The following is a 17,344-nucleotide window of genomic DNA, read 5'->3' on the forward strand; positions in this document are numbered from 1 at the left end:
GAAAACAACCGTCCTAAACCTTCTCTGGAATATTTTTCAAACTTTTCCAGGATCTTTGCATAACTTTCTTCAGTTTCGTTATTAATTGCCTCAATGTCTTTATGGTTCAAGTTCACACAAGGACCACTATGAAACATGGCTGTCATGCTCTAGATGGCGCAAAGCCGTCCATGGTTACATGGCCAAGCTTGGCAAACTCCACATTGTCAATGTCAACATTGAATCAGGATCATAGCGCCGTATCGCCGACATGCTACGGCATATCTGTTTGGCTTATATACATGTATTGCATTTATCTTAATCAACCACTGACACACGTGACCCCTTGCTGCATCATCCAGTGCACTTGAAAGGACTGTTATTCGCCATATTATTTGTATTATATATATATATATATATATATATATATATATATATATATATATATATATATATATATATATATATATATATATATATATATATATATATATATATATATATATATATTATTTTTGAGATAACCGTCCGGTAATATTTAAGACTACGAGAGCGCTTAAGTAACTCGAATTTTGGAAGCTCATATTGGTGAACATACGTAACAGCTTCAGGAGCAATAGTGGCTGCAATACGGTGGATTTTTTGTACACCCTACAGTATGCGCGCAATTTCTGAGCTCCTGATCAGTATAATATTTACCGCGGTACTTGTTTAAGATGCTATTCTCACACAATCTCTGCAAAATATATTGCATAGAAATATGACCACAATCGATATAAAATTCTCACACAAAGTAAAACATATCAGCAGAACAATCCTATTCCTGTAGATACTTGGTCTCACGGAAAAGGTTTATGTAAATCAGGCACTCGGATGTGTTCAATGGTCAAGGGTATAGAATACTTTGATGCATATCAATTACAAAATTCTAAACCCCCAGAATTATACTACCCTTGTCTGTAACCTAAAATCTGTTTAGATTTATAACGTTAATTAGATACATTCTACCTGTGCAGACTAAATCTCTTTTCTAAAAATCAAGAGTAGCCATCTGGCCAAATACGTTATATTTGAACACATTCCAAATTTTATTTTACTGGTTCTTTTTTTTAGGCAACGATTAATAACATGTTTATCAGTTAACAGTTTAGTTGGCAGCTACCACCATTCTGTTAAGACTTACTTGTAAACACTAGTCAATAAATATTCGCTAAACATGTATTTTTATTCAATTTTAGAAAATGATGTGGAATTTTTGTGTCTTATTTCACCACTGAATTGTGTAATTTGCCTTTGCTGTCTGCTGGATCTCATGACCTTGGATACAATTTATTTTGCTATATAACAAGGTTCTTTCATTTATTTTACAGATGGTGTGGGCAAAAAGTAGTGAGATAGGTTGCGCTTCCAAGCGTTGTTCAATGCTATTCACTGTAGACAATGTTTACAACGAGTCTTGGTTCTTTGTATGTTTCTATGAGTCACAGTAAGTATTGCATTCACCTAAGTGTATTATTTATTACACGTTGGTTACTTAAAATCATATGTTCATATTTGAAACAAAGAATGATGATCTGGTTCCAAAATGATGTTTTAGGTTGAGTGCGCATTTTCACAGAAAGAAAATTCAGTAATATTAGTAATATTTGGCAGGTCCCTTTCTTGAAGTTTGACACTTGGAGATATGTTTTGATATTGTTTGTTTCTTACATTGCTACAAATTTTATCTTTAACTACTATACCGGGACTATTTCACGCCAATAAATGTACTTTTCTGTAATTTATTCAGTATTTGTCATACTTTAAGGTCAGAAGATTTTAAATTTTGTTTTTGTTCAAGTTTGCGTTATGGATAATATTGAATGGAAACTGATAATTACTGTATCCGAAATACCCAATATTGTTATCACCCTTTTCTGATCCAGCTGATGAAAGGTGCACAAACATGTCCATTAAAACGTGGCCTAAAATGTGACTATTTTGCTTTTCAGGGGTAATATTGTAGGTTCATTTCCGTTTCAAAAGGGGAATGCATGCACAAGATGTGAAAAGGGAGAGCACTGTAATGGCAAGCTATGTCATAGTATGTAAAATTAGTTTGAGTTTTTATTGCACAATGAAAAGAAGACCCCACCCCCAATATATCAAGTTAATTTTGACCAGCTGATCGTTTTGCATTAAATTTCAGTAAATAATTATTTTTTACATGCTTATTTGTATTTCTCACCATACAAAAGAAAGAACCATCATAGACAAAACCTATTAAACGAAGCGCACATCATATATATATATATATATATATATATATAGATATATATATATATATATATATATATATATATATATATATATATATATATATATATATATATATATATATATTGCATATACTAAATATTGTATGTATTTACTTGTCGACACAGCAAATAATAAATCTGTGAATAACAAAAGAGATTTTGTTTTAACATAAAGCCATACTATTATTCCAGAAATGGATTGTTATAACAAAGTCTGTCTAAATACTTTTCTGTATGAGGTTGATGATGTTTCCAAATGAAAACTGCATAATATTTGCATTATGGGTAATATTGAATGAAAACTGCATGATATTTATACTAAGGTTACACTTAGTATGCAAATGACAAGAAGCAAAAACATTATCGTGTACACCAGTCTATTTAAAACATCTATGACTAGAACATCTGAATCTCAGGAGAGCTTTACTTGTATAAAGTGGTAATCCTATGTAAAGATATTTCTCAACATTTAAAAGCGTTTAATAACTGTCATAATACATGCATTTCGGCAACTCAACATTTAATAGTGTTTATAAATATCATAATTCAGGCGACTCAGCAAGTAATAGTGTTTTCTAAACGTAATAATACAAATATTTTCACGACTCAAGATTTAATTGTGTTTTATAAATGTCATAACACATACGTTTTGGCGACTGAGTGGTTTTATTTTTCCAATTTTGACTAATTCAATTCTTCACTCTTTGAGAAAAGGTTGTTATAGTTACACAAACATCTCAAACTTCTAACGACATCCATACAAAGCCAAAACCAATATCTAAATAATAACTTCTAACGACATCCATTCAAAGCCAAAACCAATATCTAAATAATAACTTCTTCCACGTAACTTGCCTGTTATCATATAATGACTGCGTTATTTTGTAGCATTCTGATGGATATCTGTTCATGTTGATTTGTTAGCACCAATATTTAACGCACATATGCAAAACATACAATGGCGTCTTTCACGTTCTCTAAGGGCCCCATAAAATTAGTAACATTCTCTAAGGACCACATACAATTATTCACGTTCTCTAAGGGCCACATAAAATTAGTAACATTCTCTAAGGACCACATACAATTATTCACGTTCTCTAAGGGCCACATAAAATTATTCACATTCTCTAAGGGCCACATAAAATTATTCACATTCTCTAAGGGCCACATAAAATTATTCACATTAAGTCAGATAATAACATATTATTTACAGAAGTGACTTTCAACACCATGCATAAATTCTAAATAGGTGGGGCATCGAAATTCAGAACCATAATATAATAATGGTTTGACCATAGAATCAAATATTTTAAAGGCATATCCACAAATTAAGTATCCAAAATTCCTTTGTTGATAAGGTGACATAGTTTTGATACTCTGGGCTACTGAAGTTTGTTTAGATTTTGTTTAAGATAATTTGGGTGTAAACACAGGACTCATACATTTGTAAAATGAAGCTCTAGCAATTCTTGCTCCGTTCAAACTTAAAAACAAAACAAAAGTTTTAAATTAAAAAAAAAAACGAAAACAAAACAAGAACAATAAAAGCTTCCCCCCCCGTAAAAACCAAAACAAACCACTTGCATAATTCTTAAAGGTTCTCTATTGCGAAACACAATTACTTTTGTCATAATCAAGTTAGCTGCCATTCCAGCATGATATTACAAAAGCGTTCTATTTTGTCTGTTTGTTGTTGTAATGTTATCGATTTATCAGTGCAGTGGACTCCATGATCAGCAAATAATAGGTCTGGTAGATCAGGGACATTTTCTGATCCCAAAATACGTTTGGAATAATTTTCTTTCAGTGATAGATTCAAATCGTTAATCAACAAATAAAATAATAGTGGACTCAAAACACAACATTGTATAGTGTCCAGTGTAAAATAAAAGTATTCGGTTAAACTTCGCTTGACTTTACACATGATCACAAATCAGAGTGCATTGCATCTATCATGGTTACAAATAGTCCAATGATATCTTTTTGAAGCTAGCCACCTCCACAATTTAACATGCTCGAAGTATTCAAGTACTTTGGAAAAATCTACATACAGGCAGTAAACCTCCTCCTCTTCTTGTATACATTTCTGTTGACAGATGGTAAAGTGAATATGTTTTCCCCGTCGAAACGCAGCTTGTGTTTCGTGAATAATGCAATTGGTTTCAGTCCACTCATTCAAACCGCGTTTAAAACATCGGTAAATGTTTAACGCATATCTTGAATCGATGATAAATGGTCATATAATACTGTCTTCGAATGAACAAGGAAAGCACAAGTATTAAAAATCTTTGTTGAATAGTGTTACTAGAAATGGTGTGACAAGCGGCATAGTACACGTGACAAATATAATCCGTACTCCATCTGGACGGCAAGCATTTCCGGATTGGAGTCTAAGTATAATTCCTCCTCAGATATAGGTTCTTTTAGAAAATCATAATCTACATTGTGTCTGTCCAGACGAGATTCCCCTCATTAATCTCACCAACAGTTTTTGAATGCAGTCGATGTTTAAAATGATTCATCCAATCGGAGCCTTTTATGCTAGATTTCCTGATATAAACTATCTTATCACAATATCTAAACGTTCTCAACCACTTTTGTGGATTATCTTTAACGGAAGCAAGCAGTCTATTCTGTTTCTCTTAACATTTTATTTTCTTTATTTCACAAATATATTTGTATTTATTTAATGGGAAAAAAATTCAAAACTCACTGGAGAATTCATAGCCCTAAAACTACGCAATACGTTTTTCATCATGTTTACGATTATCACACCCGGTATATCACTATCAATGATGGGATGAGGTTTATTGTACAATTTTCATACCCCGTACGTCACCATAAAGGTTGCGATGAGGTAGTTTGTTCAATTTACACGCCTAGTATCTCAACCAAAAGGGTTGTGATGAGGTAATTTTTTATCTTACAATTTTCAGACCCGGTATATCACCATCAAGGTTGGGATGAGGTCTATTGTACAATTTTCATACCCCGTACGTCACCATCAAGGTTGCAATGATTGCTGTATTGAATAGAATGTGTCGAATTTTTAAGAAAATCCAAGGCCTATAAAACAAACTAACCAAAGCGCATGTCTCTAAATACACCGTATACAAAGGTCATTGACTGGTCCCTAAAGAGAACCAATCATCGTAGTTTTCAGGCGTGGGTGGGTGGGTGGGGTAATCTTCTTTAATGGACAGTTTGTGGAATTGTATTGCATATAGCGATCTTTTCTGCCTATAAAATTAATGCACGGCCACCAAAAGAACTGTACAAAATATTCATGTGCTTCGAAAATAGCCTCAAATAGTCACACATTAACAAAATTTCAAATCATATCCATGTATATCTAGCTATTTCTGTTAGGGGAAAGTTATAAAAATCTAACTTTGACCTACCTATTTCAATCTAGATTAAAGTAAATCATACTTAAACGTATATTGTATATAAAATATTATGTTGTCTTCTGTCGATAATGAAATAGTGAGGCAATATGGTCTAAAAGATATATACCAAAAGCAGGCCTCTTTTTTCTCTTGAAGCCATGAAATCCCTGGAATCCCTGAAATCCCTGAAATCACTGGCAAACAAGTATTTTCATAGCCATGTGTATGCACATCCCATATTTACTTAAGTAACCATTTTCAGGCTTGGGTCTTGTATAGCAATCTAATTGAAATCTAGATCTCCGACATAACTCGATTTCGATTCTAATCATATGTTCAAGTAACATGGAGTGTGTTTAAAGTCACAACATTTGCCCAGTCCCTGTTATAAATTCTTACGTATATGTCAGCTTTTTCACCCTGAAATCTGCAATCCATCAACTCTTAGGCTTAGCTGTCCACTAATTACAATTATTTGTAAGATTAAAATAACGCTGCAAAATGTTTATTGTTTATATGTCAACTTTATATATATGTAATCGAAATATCACGGCTTACATGAATGCCATCTTGCTTCTTTATTTCTTTGTTTATAAAAGCATGAATGAATATTGAAAATAATAAAACAAGAAAACTTTTTCTTACCAGTAGCGTAGTTTTATCATTATCACTTGTTTAAAGATTCGAAATTCTCGAATTGATTGCTATATAAATTAGAGAAAAAAATCATAAAGTGTACAAAAATCCACAAATTCTGTTGCGAATCCGTAAACTTGTTTAAAATTCCGAAGTCTGCAGAAAATAACGTCAATAGATCAATTATTTTGGTTTGCAGATTTAAAGTCTGTGTAGATCATATTAAATTTTTAAATTTCAGATTAGAATTTGCATTTATTGATTTTCGTACAACACTTTGAAAGATTTTTTCTCTCTATTTGAACTTCATATTCAGGCTTTTTCTGTGACTGTTTTATTGAAATAGAACCAAAGGTGAAAAACATGTTTAAAACAGGAGACTGTGCCTGTAATGGGGTTTATTATATGCTCATTTTTTTTTCTCCGTTAAATTTACATTGTCAGAATCGTGCAATATTTTACAATATTGCACTCACGTGTACGTCATATTGCACTCACGTGTGCCCAATAGTGTATCAGGAACTACTTTGCAAACAAATCATTTACACTCACATAGTAGGCGCTTTATGTTTTGGTTGATTAAATTTGTTTCTAAATGAACTAAAGCAGATGTTTCGTGGACTGTCATATACCAGCTGCTTTGCCACAATCTGCGTTAACTTTATTGATACAATGTTTCGGATTCAGGTCATTGATAAACGCCAGATTTCATAAAATTTCTTGGTCCTTACAAATAACATGCAAGTGACAAGACATAAACTGTCTTCTTTAGCTGGTAATAAGAATAGCAAAAATATTCTAACAGTTTTACATCCTGAATTTCCTCAAACTGTACTTTATTAGTTCTGCAAATCCGAATTACATGAGCCATGTCACTGGTTCTCATACTTGATTAAACATTTCGAAATTGTACTGTAATTTCGACTACCGGTATATTCGAAGTGCAATTACATCCTCCTTACTGCACTCAAAATGAAATAAACATTATATTCTATAGCGTTTTCTTGATAATCGCAATTGAAAGACTTCATATTTTTCCCACATTATGATTTCAAACATTCAGTGGCAGAACAGAAACACACTTGCAGATGTCAACACGCTACTCCCTCTCCGCTGAAATTCGACGTACTTCATGTAGTACTGGCACAAATAAATCCAGTCCATAATCACGAAATTGCGTAGAATCGACAAAAATACCCAAATCTATTCATTTCAGATCAAATGGAAAAGCTGCTGCAATGCGCATTCATTCACAATACGACTCCAAATTTAAATGTTAAGTAGACCAAAATGCCATTTTCTTTCGAAAGTTATGTCTATCGCGTGACTAAGTTCAAATTTATCTGGGCGAAGTTATGTGCGCATTAATAATGTATTTGTGTAATGATGAATCAATATATTAAAAACAGGAGACTGCGTAAAACAGGAGACATTGTGTCTTTAAGGGGGTATATGGTACATATTTACAAGATAGGAAGCACTATGTAAAATAGGAGACCGTCTCTTTCTAGGGGTATAATACATATATTCAAAACAAGAGACACTGTGTCTTTAATGGATTATATAGTATATGCATTTGTTTCTGTGATCTTGTGTTTCATGCATCAGCCATGGAAGAATCAAATTGTGCAAACCTGAAAGCAAACGGTACACGAATCCATTAAACCTTTAAAGACCAACTGGATAGTTTCGTATTTTGAATCTCTATATTTTTTACGATAGATAACGAGCCTTATAATTATGAGCATAGTGTTTATAAATTTGTGATTTTGGTGTGTATTTACTCTTAGTGAGGGTTTAAAATTGATTGGTTTGTTTTGTTGTATATTTACTTTCAGTCAGGCTTGAAAAGTGATTGGCTTATTTTGGTGTATACCATTTACAGTTAGAATCGCAAATGAAAAGCCTATGCGTAACTTGGACTTCAAATGAACGGCCAATTCTGTTTACTTGTTTATGTACTTCTCCTACAGCGATAAATATCTAACAATCGGCATGACTGAGGGGTGACGAATAACAAACCAGTCTGTTATGATAATAGTGAACATTAATCATGCACAAGACCCATATTGTTTGTTTGAGTCACCTTGTCACAGTGGAATATTAAGAATAGGCCATGAATGAACTGAACATTGTACAAGAGGGGTTAGGGAAATATCAATTCAGTATAAAAGTTATACATTATACTCAGATTTAACTCAGATAAGTTCATAAATATGTTACAAGCTTTCTACAAAAATCGTTGGTTTATTTTATTTGTATCCTTTAATGCAAATTATTTTTGTGCTTCTGTCTTCTTCCTATAAAACTTAAATAAAAGGATGAAAGAGACTCACCCACCCACCCCAAAAATCCATAACAACGACAAAAACAATAGCTGTCCAATCTGACCTAGATGCTACCATCGTAAAACTGAATTGTTTATTATCCACCAGATGGCGTGAACGTAGTAAGAATCTTTTGGTCCCCTCGTTCACAAACTTTCGTTATGAAGTAATTTTTAAAAAAAGAAAGCAAGTCTAGAAACTTGACAGTACACTGACAATAACTAGCGATGAGTGAGTTCAGTTAAAAGCTGTCTATTGATGGGAAAGATGTCTGAGTGAGTTCTGTTAAAAGCTATCTATTAATGGGAAAGATGGTTGAGTGAGTTCTATTAAAAGCTATCTATTGATGGGGAAGATGGCTGAGTGAGTCCTATTAAAAGCTATCTATTGATGGGAAAGATGGCTGAGTGAGTTCTATTGAAAGCTATCTAGCGATGGGAAAGATGGCTGAGTGAGTTCTATTAAAAGCTATCTATTGATGGGAAAGATGGCTGAGTGGGTTCTATTAAAAGCTATCTGTTGATGGGAAAGATGGCTGAGTGAGTTCTATTGAAAGCTATCTATTCATGGGGAAGATGGCTGAGTGAGTTCTGTTAAAAGCGATCTGTTGATGGGAAAGATGGCTGAGTGAGTTCTATTGAAAGCTATCTATTGATGGGAAAGATGGCTGAGTGAGTTCTATTAAAAGCTATCTGTTGATGGGAAAGATGGCTGAGTGAGTTCTATTAAAAGCGATCTGTTGATGGGAAAGATGGCTGAGTGCGTTCTATTAAAAGCGATCTGTTGATGGGAAAGATGGCTGAGTGAGTTCTATTAAAAGCCATCTATTGATGGGAAAGATGGCTGAGTGAGTTCTATTAAAAGCTATCTATTGATGGGAAAGATGGCTGAGTGAGTTCTATTAAAAGCGATCTGTTGATGGGAAAGACGGCTGAGTGAGTTCTATTGAAAGCTATCTGTTGATGGGAAAGATGGCTGAGTGAGTTCTATTGAAAGCTATCTTTTGATGGGAAAGATGGCGGAGTGAGTTCTATTGAAAGCTATCTATTGATGGGAAAGATGGCTGAGTGAGTTCTATTAAAAGTATTTATTGATGGGAAAGATGGCTGAGTGAATTCTATTAAAAGCTAGCTATTGATGGGAAAGATGGCTGAGTGAATTCTATTAAAAGCTATCTATTGATGGGAAAGATGGCTGAGTAAGTTCTATTGAAAGTTATCTGTTGATGGGAAAGATGGCTGAGTGAGTTCTATTGAAAGCTATCTATTGAAGGGGGAAGATGGCTGAGTGAGTTCTATTAAAAGCTATCTATTGATGGGAAAGATGGCTGAGTAAGTTCTATTGAAAGCTATCTGTTGATGGGAAAGATGGCTGAGTAAGTTCTATTGAAAGCTATCTAGCGATGGGAAAGATGGCTGAGTGAGTTCTATTAAAAGCTATCTGTTGATGGGAAAGATGGCGGAGTGAGTTCTGTTAAAAGCTATCTATTGATGGGAAAGATGGCTGAATGAGTTCTATTAAAAGCTATCTATTGATGGGAAAGATGGCTGAGTGAGTTCTATTAAAAGCTATCATTTGATGGGAAAGATGGCTGAGTGAGTTCTATTAAAAGCTATCTATTGATGGGAAAGATGGCTGAATGAGTTCTGTTAAAAGCGATCTGTTGATGGGAAAGATGGCTGAGTGAGTTCTATTGAAAGCTATCTATTGATGGGAAAGATGGCTGAGTGAGTTCTATTGAAAGCTAACTGTTGATGGGAAAGATGGCTGAATGAATTCTATTAAAAGCTATCTATTGATGGGAAAGATGGCTGAGTAAGTTCTATTGAAAGCTATCTGTTGATGGGAAAGATGGCTGAGTAAGTTCTATTGAAAGCTATCTGTTGATGGGAAAGATGGCGGAGTGAGTTCTATTGAAAGCTATCTAGCGATGGGAAAGATGGCTGAGTGAGTTCTATTAAAAGCTATCTGTTGATGGGAAAGATGGCGGAGTGAGTTCTGTTAAAAGCTATCTATTGATGGGAAAGATGGCTGAATGAGTTCTATTAAAAGATATATATTGATGGGAAAGATGGCTGAGTGAGTTCTATTAAAAGCTATCTATTGATGGGAAAGATGGCTGAGTGTGTTCTATTAAAAGCTATCTATTGATGGGAAAGATGGCTGAGTGAGTTCTGTTAAAAGCGATCTGTTGATGGGAAAGATGGCTGAGTGTGTTCTGTTGAAAGCTATCTATTGATGGGAAAGATGGCTGAGTGAGTTCTATTGAAAGCTATCTGTTGATGGGAAAGATGGCTGAATGAATTCTATTAAAAGCTATCTATTGATGGGAAAGATGGCTGAGTAAGTTCTATTGAAAGCTATCTGTTGATGGGAAAGATGGCTGAGTGTGTTCTGTTCGAAGCTATCTATTGATGGGAAAGATGGCTGAGTGAGTTCTATTGAAAGCTATCTGTTGATGGGAAAGATGGCTGAATGAATTCTATTAAAAGCTATCTATTGATGGGAAACATGGCTGAGTAAGTTCTATTGAAAGCTATCTGTTGATGGGAAAGATGGCTGAGTGAGTTCTATTGAAAGCTATCTATTGATGGGGAAGATGGCTGAGTGAGTTCTATTAAAAGCTATCTATTGATGGGAAAGATGGCTGAGTAAGTTCTATTGAAAGCTATCTGTTGATGGGAAAGATGGCTGAGTAAGTTCTATTGAAAGCTATCTGTTGATGGGAAAGATGGCGGAGTGAGTTCTATTGAAAGCTATCTAGCCATGGGAAAGATGGCTGAGTGAGTTCTATTAAAAGCTATCTGTTGATGGGAAAGATGGCGGAGTGAGTTCTGTTAAAAGCTATCTATTGATGGGAAAGATGGCTGAGTGAGTTCTATTAAAAGCTATCTATTGATGGGAAAGATGGCTGAGTAAGTTCTATTGAAAGCTATCTGTTGATGGGAAAGATGGCTGAGTGAGTTCTATTAAAAGCTATCTATTGATGGGAAAGATGGCTGAGTGAGTTCTGTTAAAAGCGATCTGTTGATGGGAAAGATGGCTGAGTGTATTCTATTGAAAGCTATCTATTGATGGGAAAGATGGCTGAGTGAGTTCTATTGAAAGCTATCTGTTGATGGGAAAGATGGCTGAATGAATTCTATTAAAAGCTATCTATTGATGGGAAAGATGGCTGGGTAAGTTCTATTGAAAGCTATCTGTTGATGGGAAAGATGGCTGAGTGAGTTCTATTGAAAGCTATCTATTGATGGGGAAGATGGCTGAGTGAGTTCTATTAAAAGCTATCTGCTGATGGGAAAGATGGCTGAGTGAGTTCTACTAAAAGCTATCTATTGATGGGAAAGATCGCTGAGTGATTTCTATTAAAAGCTATCTATTGAATGGGAAAGATGGCGGAGTGAGTTCTATTGAAAGCTATCTAGCGATGGGAAAGATGGCTGAGTGAGTTCTATTAAATGCTATATATTGATGGGAAAGATGACTGAGTGTGTTCTATTAACAGCTATCTATTGATGGGAAAGATGGCTGAGTGAGTTCTATTAAAAGCTATCTATTGATGGGGAAGATGGCTGAGTGAGTTCTATTGAATGCTATCTATTGATGGGAAAGATGGGTGAGTGAGTTCTACTAAAAGCTATCTGTTGATGGGAAAGATGGCTGAGTGAGTTCTGCTAAAAGCTATCTGTTGATGGGAAAGATGGCTGAGTTCTATTGAAAGCTATCTGTTGATGGGAAAGATGGCTGAGTGAGTTCTATTAAAAGCTATCTGTTGATGGGAAAGATGGTTGAGTAAGTTCTATTGAAAGCTATCTGTTGATGGGAAAGATGGCTGAGTGAGTTCTATTGAAAGCTATCTATTGATGGGGAAGATGGCTGAGTGAGTTCTATTAAAAGCTATCTGTTGATGGGAAAGATGGCTGAGTGAGTTCTATTAAAAGCTATCTATTGATGGGAAAGATGGCTGAGTAAGTTCTATTGAAAGCTATCTGTTGATGGGAAAGATGGCGGAGTGAGTTCTATTGAAAGCTATCTAGCGATGGAAAAGATGGCTGAGTGAGTTCTATTAAAAGCTATATATTGATAAGAAAGATGGCTGAGTGAGTTCTACTAAAAGCTATCTATTGATGGGAAAGATGGCTGAATGAGTTCTATTAAAAGCTATCTATTGATGGGAAAGATGGCTGAGTGAGTTCTATTGAAAGCCATCTATTGATGGGAAAGATGGCTGAGTGAGTTCTATTAAAAGCTATCTATTGATGGGAAAGATGGCTGAGTGAGTTCTATTAAAAGCGATCTGATGATGGGAAAGATGGCTGAGTGAGTTCTATTAAAAGCGATCTGTTGATGGGAAAGATGGCTGAGTGAGTTCTATTGAAAGCTATCTGTTGATGGGAAAGATGGCTGAGTGAGTTCTATTAAAAGCGATCTGTCGATGGGAAAGATGGCTGAGTGAGTTCTATTAAAAGCTATCTATTGATGGGAAAGATGGCTGAGTGAGTTCTATTGAAAGCCATCTATTGATGGGAAAGATGGCTGAGTGAGTTCTATTAAAAGCTATATATTGATGGGAAAGATGGCTGAGTGAGTTCTACTAAAAGCTATCTATTGATGGGAAAGATGGCTGAATGAGTTCTATTAAAAGCTATCTATTGATGGGAAAGATGGCTGAGTGAGTTCTATTGAAAGCCATCTATTGATGGGAAAGATGGCTGAGTGAGTTCTATTAAAAGCTATCTATTGATGGGAAAGATGGCTGAGTGAGTTCTATTAAAAGCGATCTGTTGATGGGAAAGATGGCTGAGTGAGTTCTATTAAAAGCGATCTGTTGATGGGAAAGATGGCTGAGTGAGTTCTATTGAAAGCTCTCTGTTGATGGGAAAGATGGCTGAGTGAGTTCTATTAAAAGCGATCTGTTGATGGGAAAGATGGCTGAGTGAGTTCTATTAAAAGCTATCTATTGATGGGAAAGATGGCTGAGTGAGTTCTATTGAAAGCCATCTATTGATGGGAAAGATGGCTGAGTGAGTTCTATTAAAAGCTATCTATTGATGGGAAAGATGGCTGAGTGAGTTCTATTAAAAGCGATCTGTTGATGGGAAAGATGTCTGAGTGAGTTCTATTAAAAGCTATCTATTGATGGGAAAGATGGCTGAGTGAGTTCTATTGAAAGCTATCTGTTGATGGGAAAGATGGCTGAGTGAGTTCTATTGAAAGCTATCTATTGATGGGAAAGATGGCTGAGTGAGTTCTATTAAAAGCGATCTGTTGATGGGAAAGATGGCTGAGTGTGTTCTATTGAAAGCTATCTATTGATGGGAAGATGGCTGAGTGAGTTCTATTAAAAGCTGTCTGTTGATGGGAAAGATGGCTGAGTGGGTTCTATTAAAAGCTATCTGTTGATGGGAAAGATGGCTGAGTGAGTTCTATTGAAAGCTATCTAGCGATGGGAAAGATGGCTGAGTGTGTTCTATTAAAAGCTATCTATTGATGGGAAAGATGGCTGAGTGAGTTCTATTGAAAGCCATCTATTGATGGGAAAGATGGCTGAGTGAGTTCTATTAAAAGCTATCTATTGATGGGAAAGATGGCTGAGTGAGTTCTATTAAAAGCGATCTATTGATGGGAAAGATGGCTGAGTGAGTTCTATTAAAAGCTATCTATTGATGGGAAAGATGGCTGAGTGAGTTCTATTGAAAGCTATCTGTTGATGGGAAAGATGGCTGAGTGAGTTCTATTGAAAGCTATCTATTGATGGGAAAGATGGCTGAGTGAGTTCTATTAAAAGCGATCTGTTGATGGGAAAGATGGCTGAGTGTGTTCTATTGAAAGCTATCTATTGATGGGAAAGATGGCTGAGTGAGTTCTATTAAAAGCTGTCTGTTGATGGGAAAGATGGCTGAGTGGGTTCTATTAAAAGCTATCTGTTGATGGGAAAGATGGCTGAGTGAGTTCTATTGAAAGCTATCTAGCGATGGGAAAGATGGCTGAGTGTGTTCTATTAAAAGCTATCTATTGATGGGAAAGATGGCTGAGTGAGTTCTATTAAAAGCTATGTATTGATGGGAAAGATGGCTGATGTTGTTGTTGTTGTTGTTGTAGGGTTTAACGCCATTTTTCAGCACAAGATAGGCTATACATGGCGGCCAGTATAATTGGTGGAGGATGAACCCTGGAATACCCCGGAAAGAACCACCGACCCACGAGAAGCTACTGGCAGGCTTTCTCACGTACCCACGTTAGCCGAGCCTGAGACTCGAACTCACGCAGACAGAGGTGAGATGGCAGTGATCCGTAACGGTGAGCGCTTTAGACCACTCGGCCACTCGGGGCCCCGGGAAAGATGGCTGAGTGAGTTCTGCTAAAAGCTATATATTGACAAGAAAGATGGCTGAGTGAGTTCTACTAAATGCTATCTGTTGATGGGAAAGATGGCTGAGTTCTATTGAAAGCTATCTGTTGATGGGAAAGATGGCGGAGTGAGTTCTATTCAAAGCTATCTGTTGATGGGAAAGATGGCTGAGTGAGTTCTATTAAAAGCTGTCTGTTGATGGGAAAGATGTCTGAGTGAGTTCTATTGAAAGCTATCTATTGATGGGAAAGATGGCTGAGTGAGTTCTGTTAAAAGCTATCTATTGATGGGAAAGATGGCTGAGTGAGTTCTGCTAAAAGCTATATATTGATAAGATAGATGGCTTAATTGAGTTCTACTAAAAGCTATCTGTTGATGGGAAAGATGGCTGAGTGAGTTCTACTAAAAGCTATCTATTGATGGGAAAGATGGCTGAGTGAGTTCTACTAAAAGTTATATATTGATAAGAAAGATGGCTGAGTGAGTACTACTAAAAGCTATATATTGATAAGAAAGATGGCTGAGTGAGTTCTACTAAAAGTTATATGTTGATGGGAAAGATGGCTGAGTGAGTTCTATTGAAAGCTATCTATTGATGGGGAAGATGTCTGAGTGAGTTCTATTGAAAGCTATCTATTGATGGGAAAGATGGCTGAGTGAGTTCTATTAAAAGCTATGTATTGATGGGAAAGATGGCTGATGTTGTTGTTGTTGTTGTTGTTGTTGTAGGGTTTAACGCCATTTTTCAGCACAAGATAGGCTATACATGGCGGCCAGTATAATTGGTGGAGGAAGAACCCTGGAATACCCCGGAAAGAACCACCGACCCACGAGAAGCTACTGGCAAGCTTTCTCACGTACCCACGTTAGCCGAGCCTGAGACTCGAACTCACGCAGGCAGAGGTGAGATGGCAGTGATCCGTAACGGTGAGCGCTTTAGACCACTCGGCCACTCGGGGCCCCGGGAAAGATGGCTGAGTGAGTTCTGCTAAAAGCTATATATTGATAAGAAAGATGGCTGAGTGAGTTCTACTAAATGCTATCTGTTGATGGGAAAGATGGCTGAGTTCTATTGAAAGCTATCTGTTGATGGGAAAGATGGCGGAGTGAGTTCTATTCAAAGCTATCTGTTGATGGGAAAGATGGCTGAGTGAGTTCTATTAAAAGCTGTCTGTTGATGGGAAAGATGTCTGAGTGAGTTCTATTGAAAGCTATCTATTGATGGGAAAGATGGCTGAGTGAGTTCTGTTAAAAGCTATCTATTGATGGGAAAGATGGCTGAGTGAGTTCTGCTAAAAGCTATATATTGATAAGAAAGATGGCTTAATTGAGTTCTACTAAAAGCTATCTGTTGATGGGAAAGATGGCTGAGTGAGTTCTACTAAAAGCTATCTATTGATGGGAAAGATGGCTGAGTGAGTTCTACTAAAAGTTATATATTGATAAGAAAGATGGCTGAGTGAATACTATTAAAAGCTATATATTGATAAGAAAGATGGCTGAGTGAGTTCTACTAAAAGTTATATGTTGATGGGAAAGATGGCTGAGTGAGTTCTATTGAAAGCTATCTATTGATGGGGAAGATGTCTGAGTGAGTTCTATTGAAAGCTATCTATTGATGGGAAAGATGGCTGAGTGAGTTCTATTAAAAGCTATCTATTGATGGGAAAGATGTCTGAGTGAGTTCTATTAAAAGCTATCTGTTGATGGGAAAGATGGCTGAGTGAGTTCTACTAAAAACTATCTATTGATGGGAAAGATGGCTGAGTGAGTTCTACTAAAAGTTATATATTGATAAGAAAGATGGCTGAGTGAGTACTACTAAAAGCTATATATTGATAAGAAAGATGGCTGAGTCAGTTCTACTAAAAGTTATATGTTGATGGGAAAGATGGCTGAGTGAGTTCTATTGAAAGCTATCTAGCGAGGGGAAAGATGGCTGAGTGTGTTCTATTAAAAGCTATCTATTGATGGGAAAGATGGCTGAGTGAGTTCTATTAAAAGCTATGTATTGATGGGAAAGATGGCTGATGTTGTTGTTGTTGTTGTTGTTGTTGTAGGGTTTAACGCCATTTTTCAGCACAAGATAGGCTATACATGGCGGCCAGTATAATTGGTGGAGGAAGAACCCTGGAATACCCCGGAAAGAACCACCGACCCACGAGAAGCTACTGGCAGGCTTTCTCACGTACCCACGTTAGCCGAGCCTGAGACTCGAACTCACGCAGACAGAGGTGAGATGGCAGTGATCCGTAACGGTGAGCGCTTTAGACCACTCGGCCACTCGGGGCCCCGGGAAAGATGGCTGAGTGAGTTCTGCTAAAAGCTATATATTGATAAGAAAGATGGCTGAGTGAGTTCTAC

At 36.2% G+C, this 17,344-nt stretch overlaps 1 protein-coding gene across 2 annotated transcripts in view; it reads left to right on the forward strand.

Annotated features, from left to right (window-relative positions):
* The window catches only part of LOC149806330 (uncharacterized), a 73,173-nt gene that overhangs the window by 35,615 nt on the left and 20,214 nt on the right, over positions 1-17,344 (forward strand). For both annotated transcript variants that reach the window (XM_089951646.1, XM_089951656.1), the window contains exons 3-4: positions 1,350-1,465; positions 1,971-2,062. In XM_089951646.1, the coding sequence (XP_089807772.1) occupies positions 1,350-1,465; positions 1,971-2,062 (208 nt within the window). The remainder of the gene's footprint in view (positions 1-1,349; positions 1,466-1,970; positions 2,063-17,344) is intronic.

This window comes from Sinohyriopsis cumingii, chromosome 1, assembly GCF_028554795.1.
Source record: "Sinohyriopsis cumingii isolate HCF-2022 chromosome 1, ASM2855479v2, whole genome shotgun sequence".
NCBI classification, from domain to species: domain Eukaryota; kingdom Metazoa; phylum Mollusca; class Bivalvia; order Unionida; family Unionidae; genus Sinohyriopsis; species Sinohyriopsis cumingii.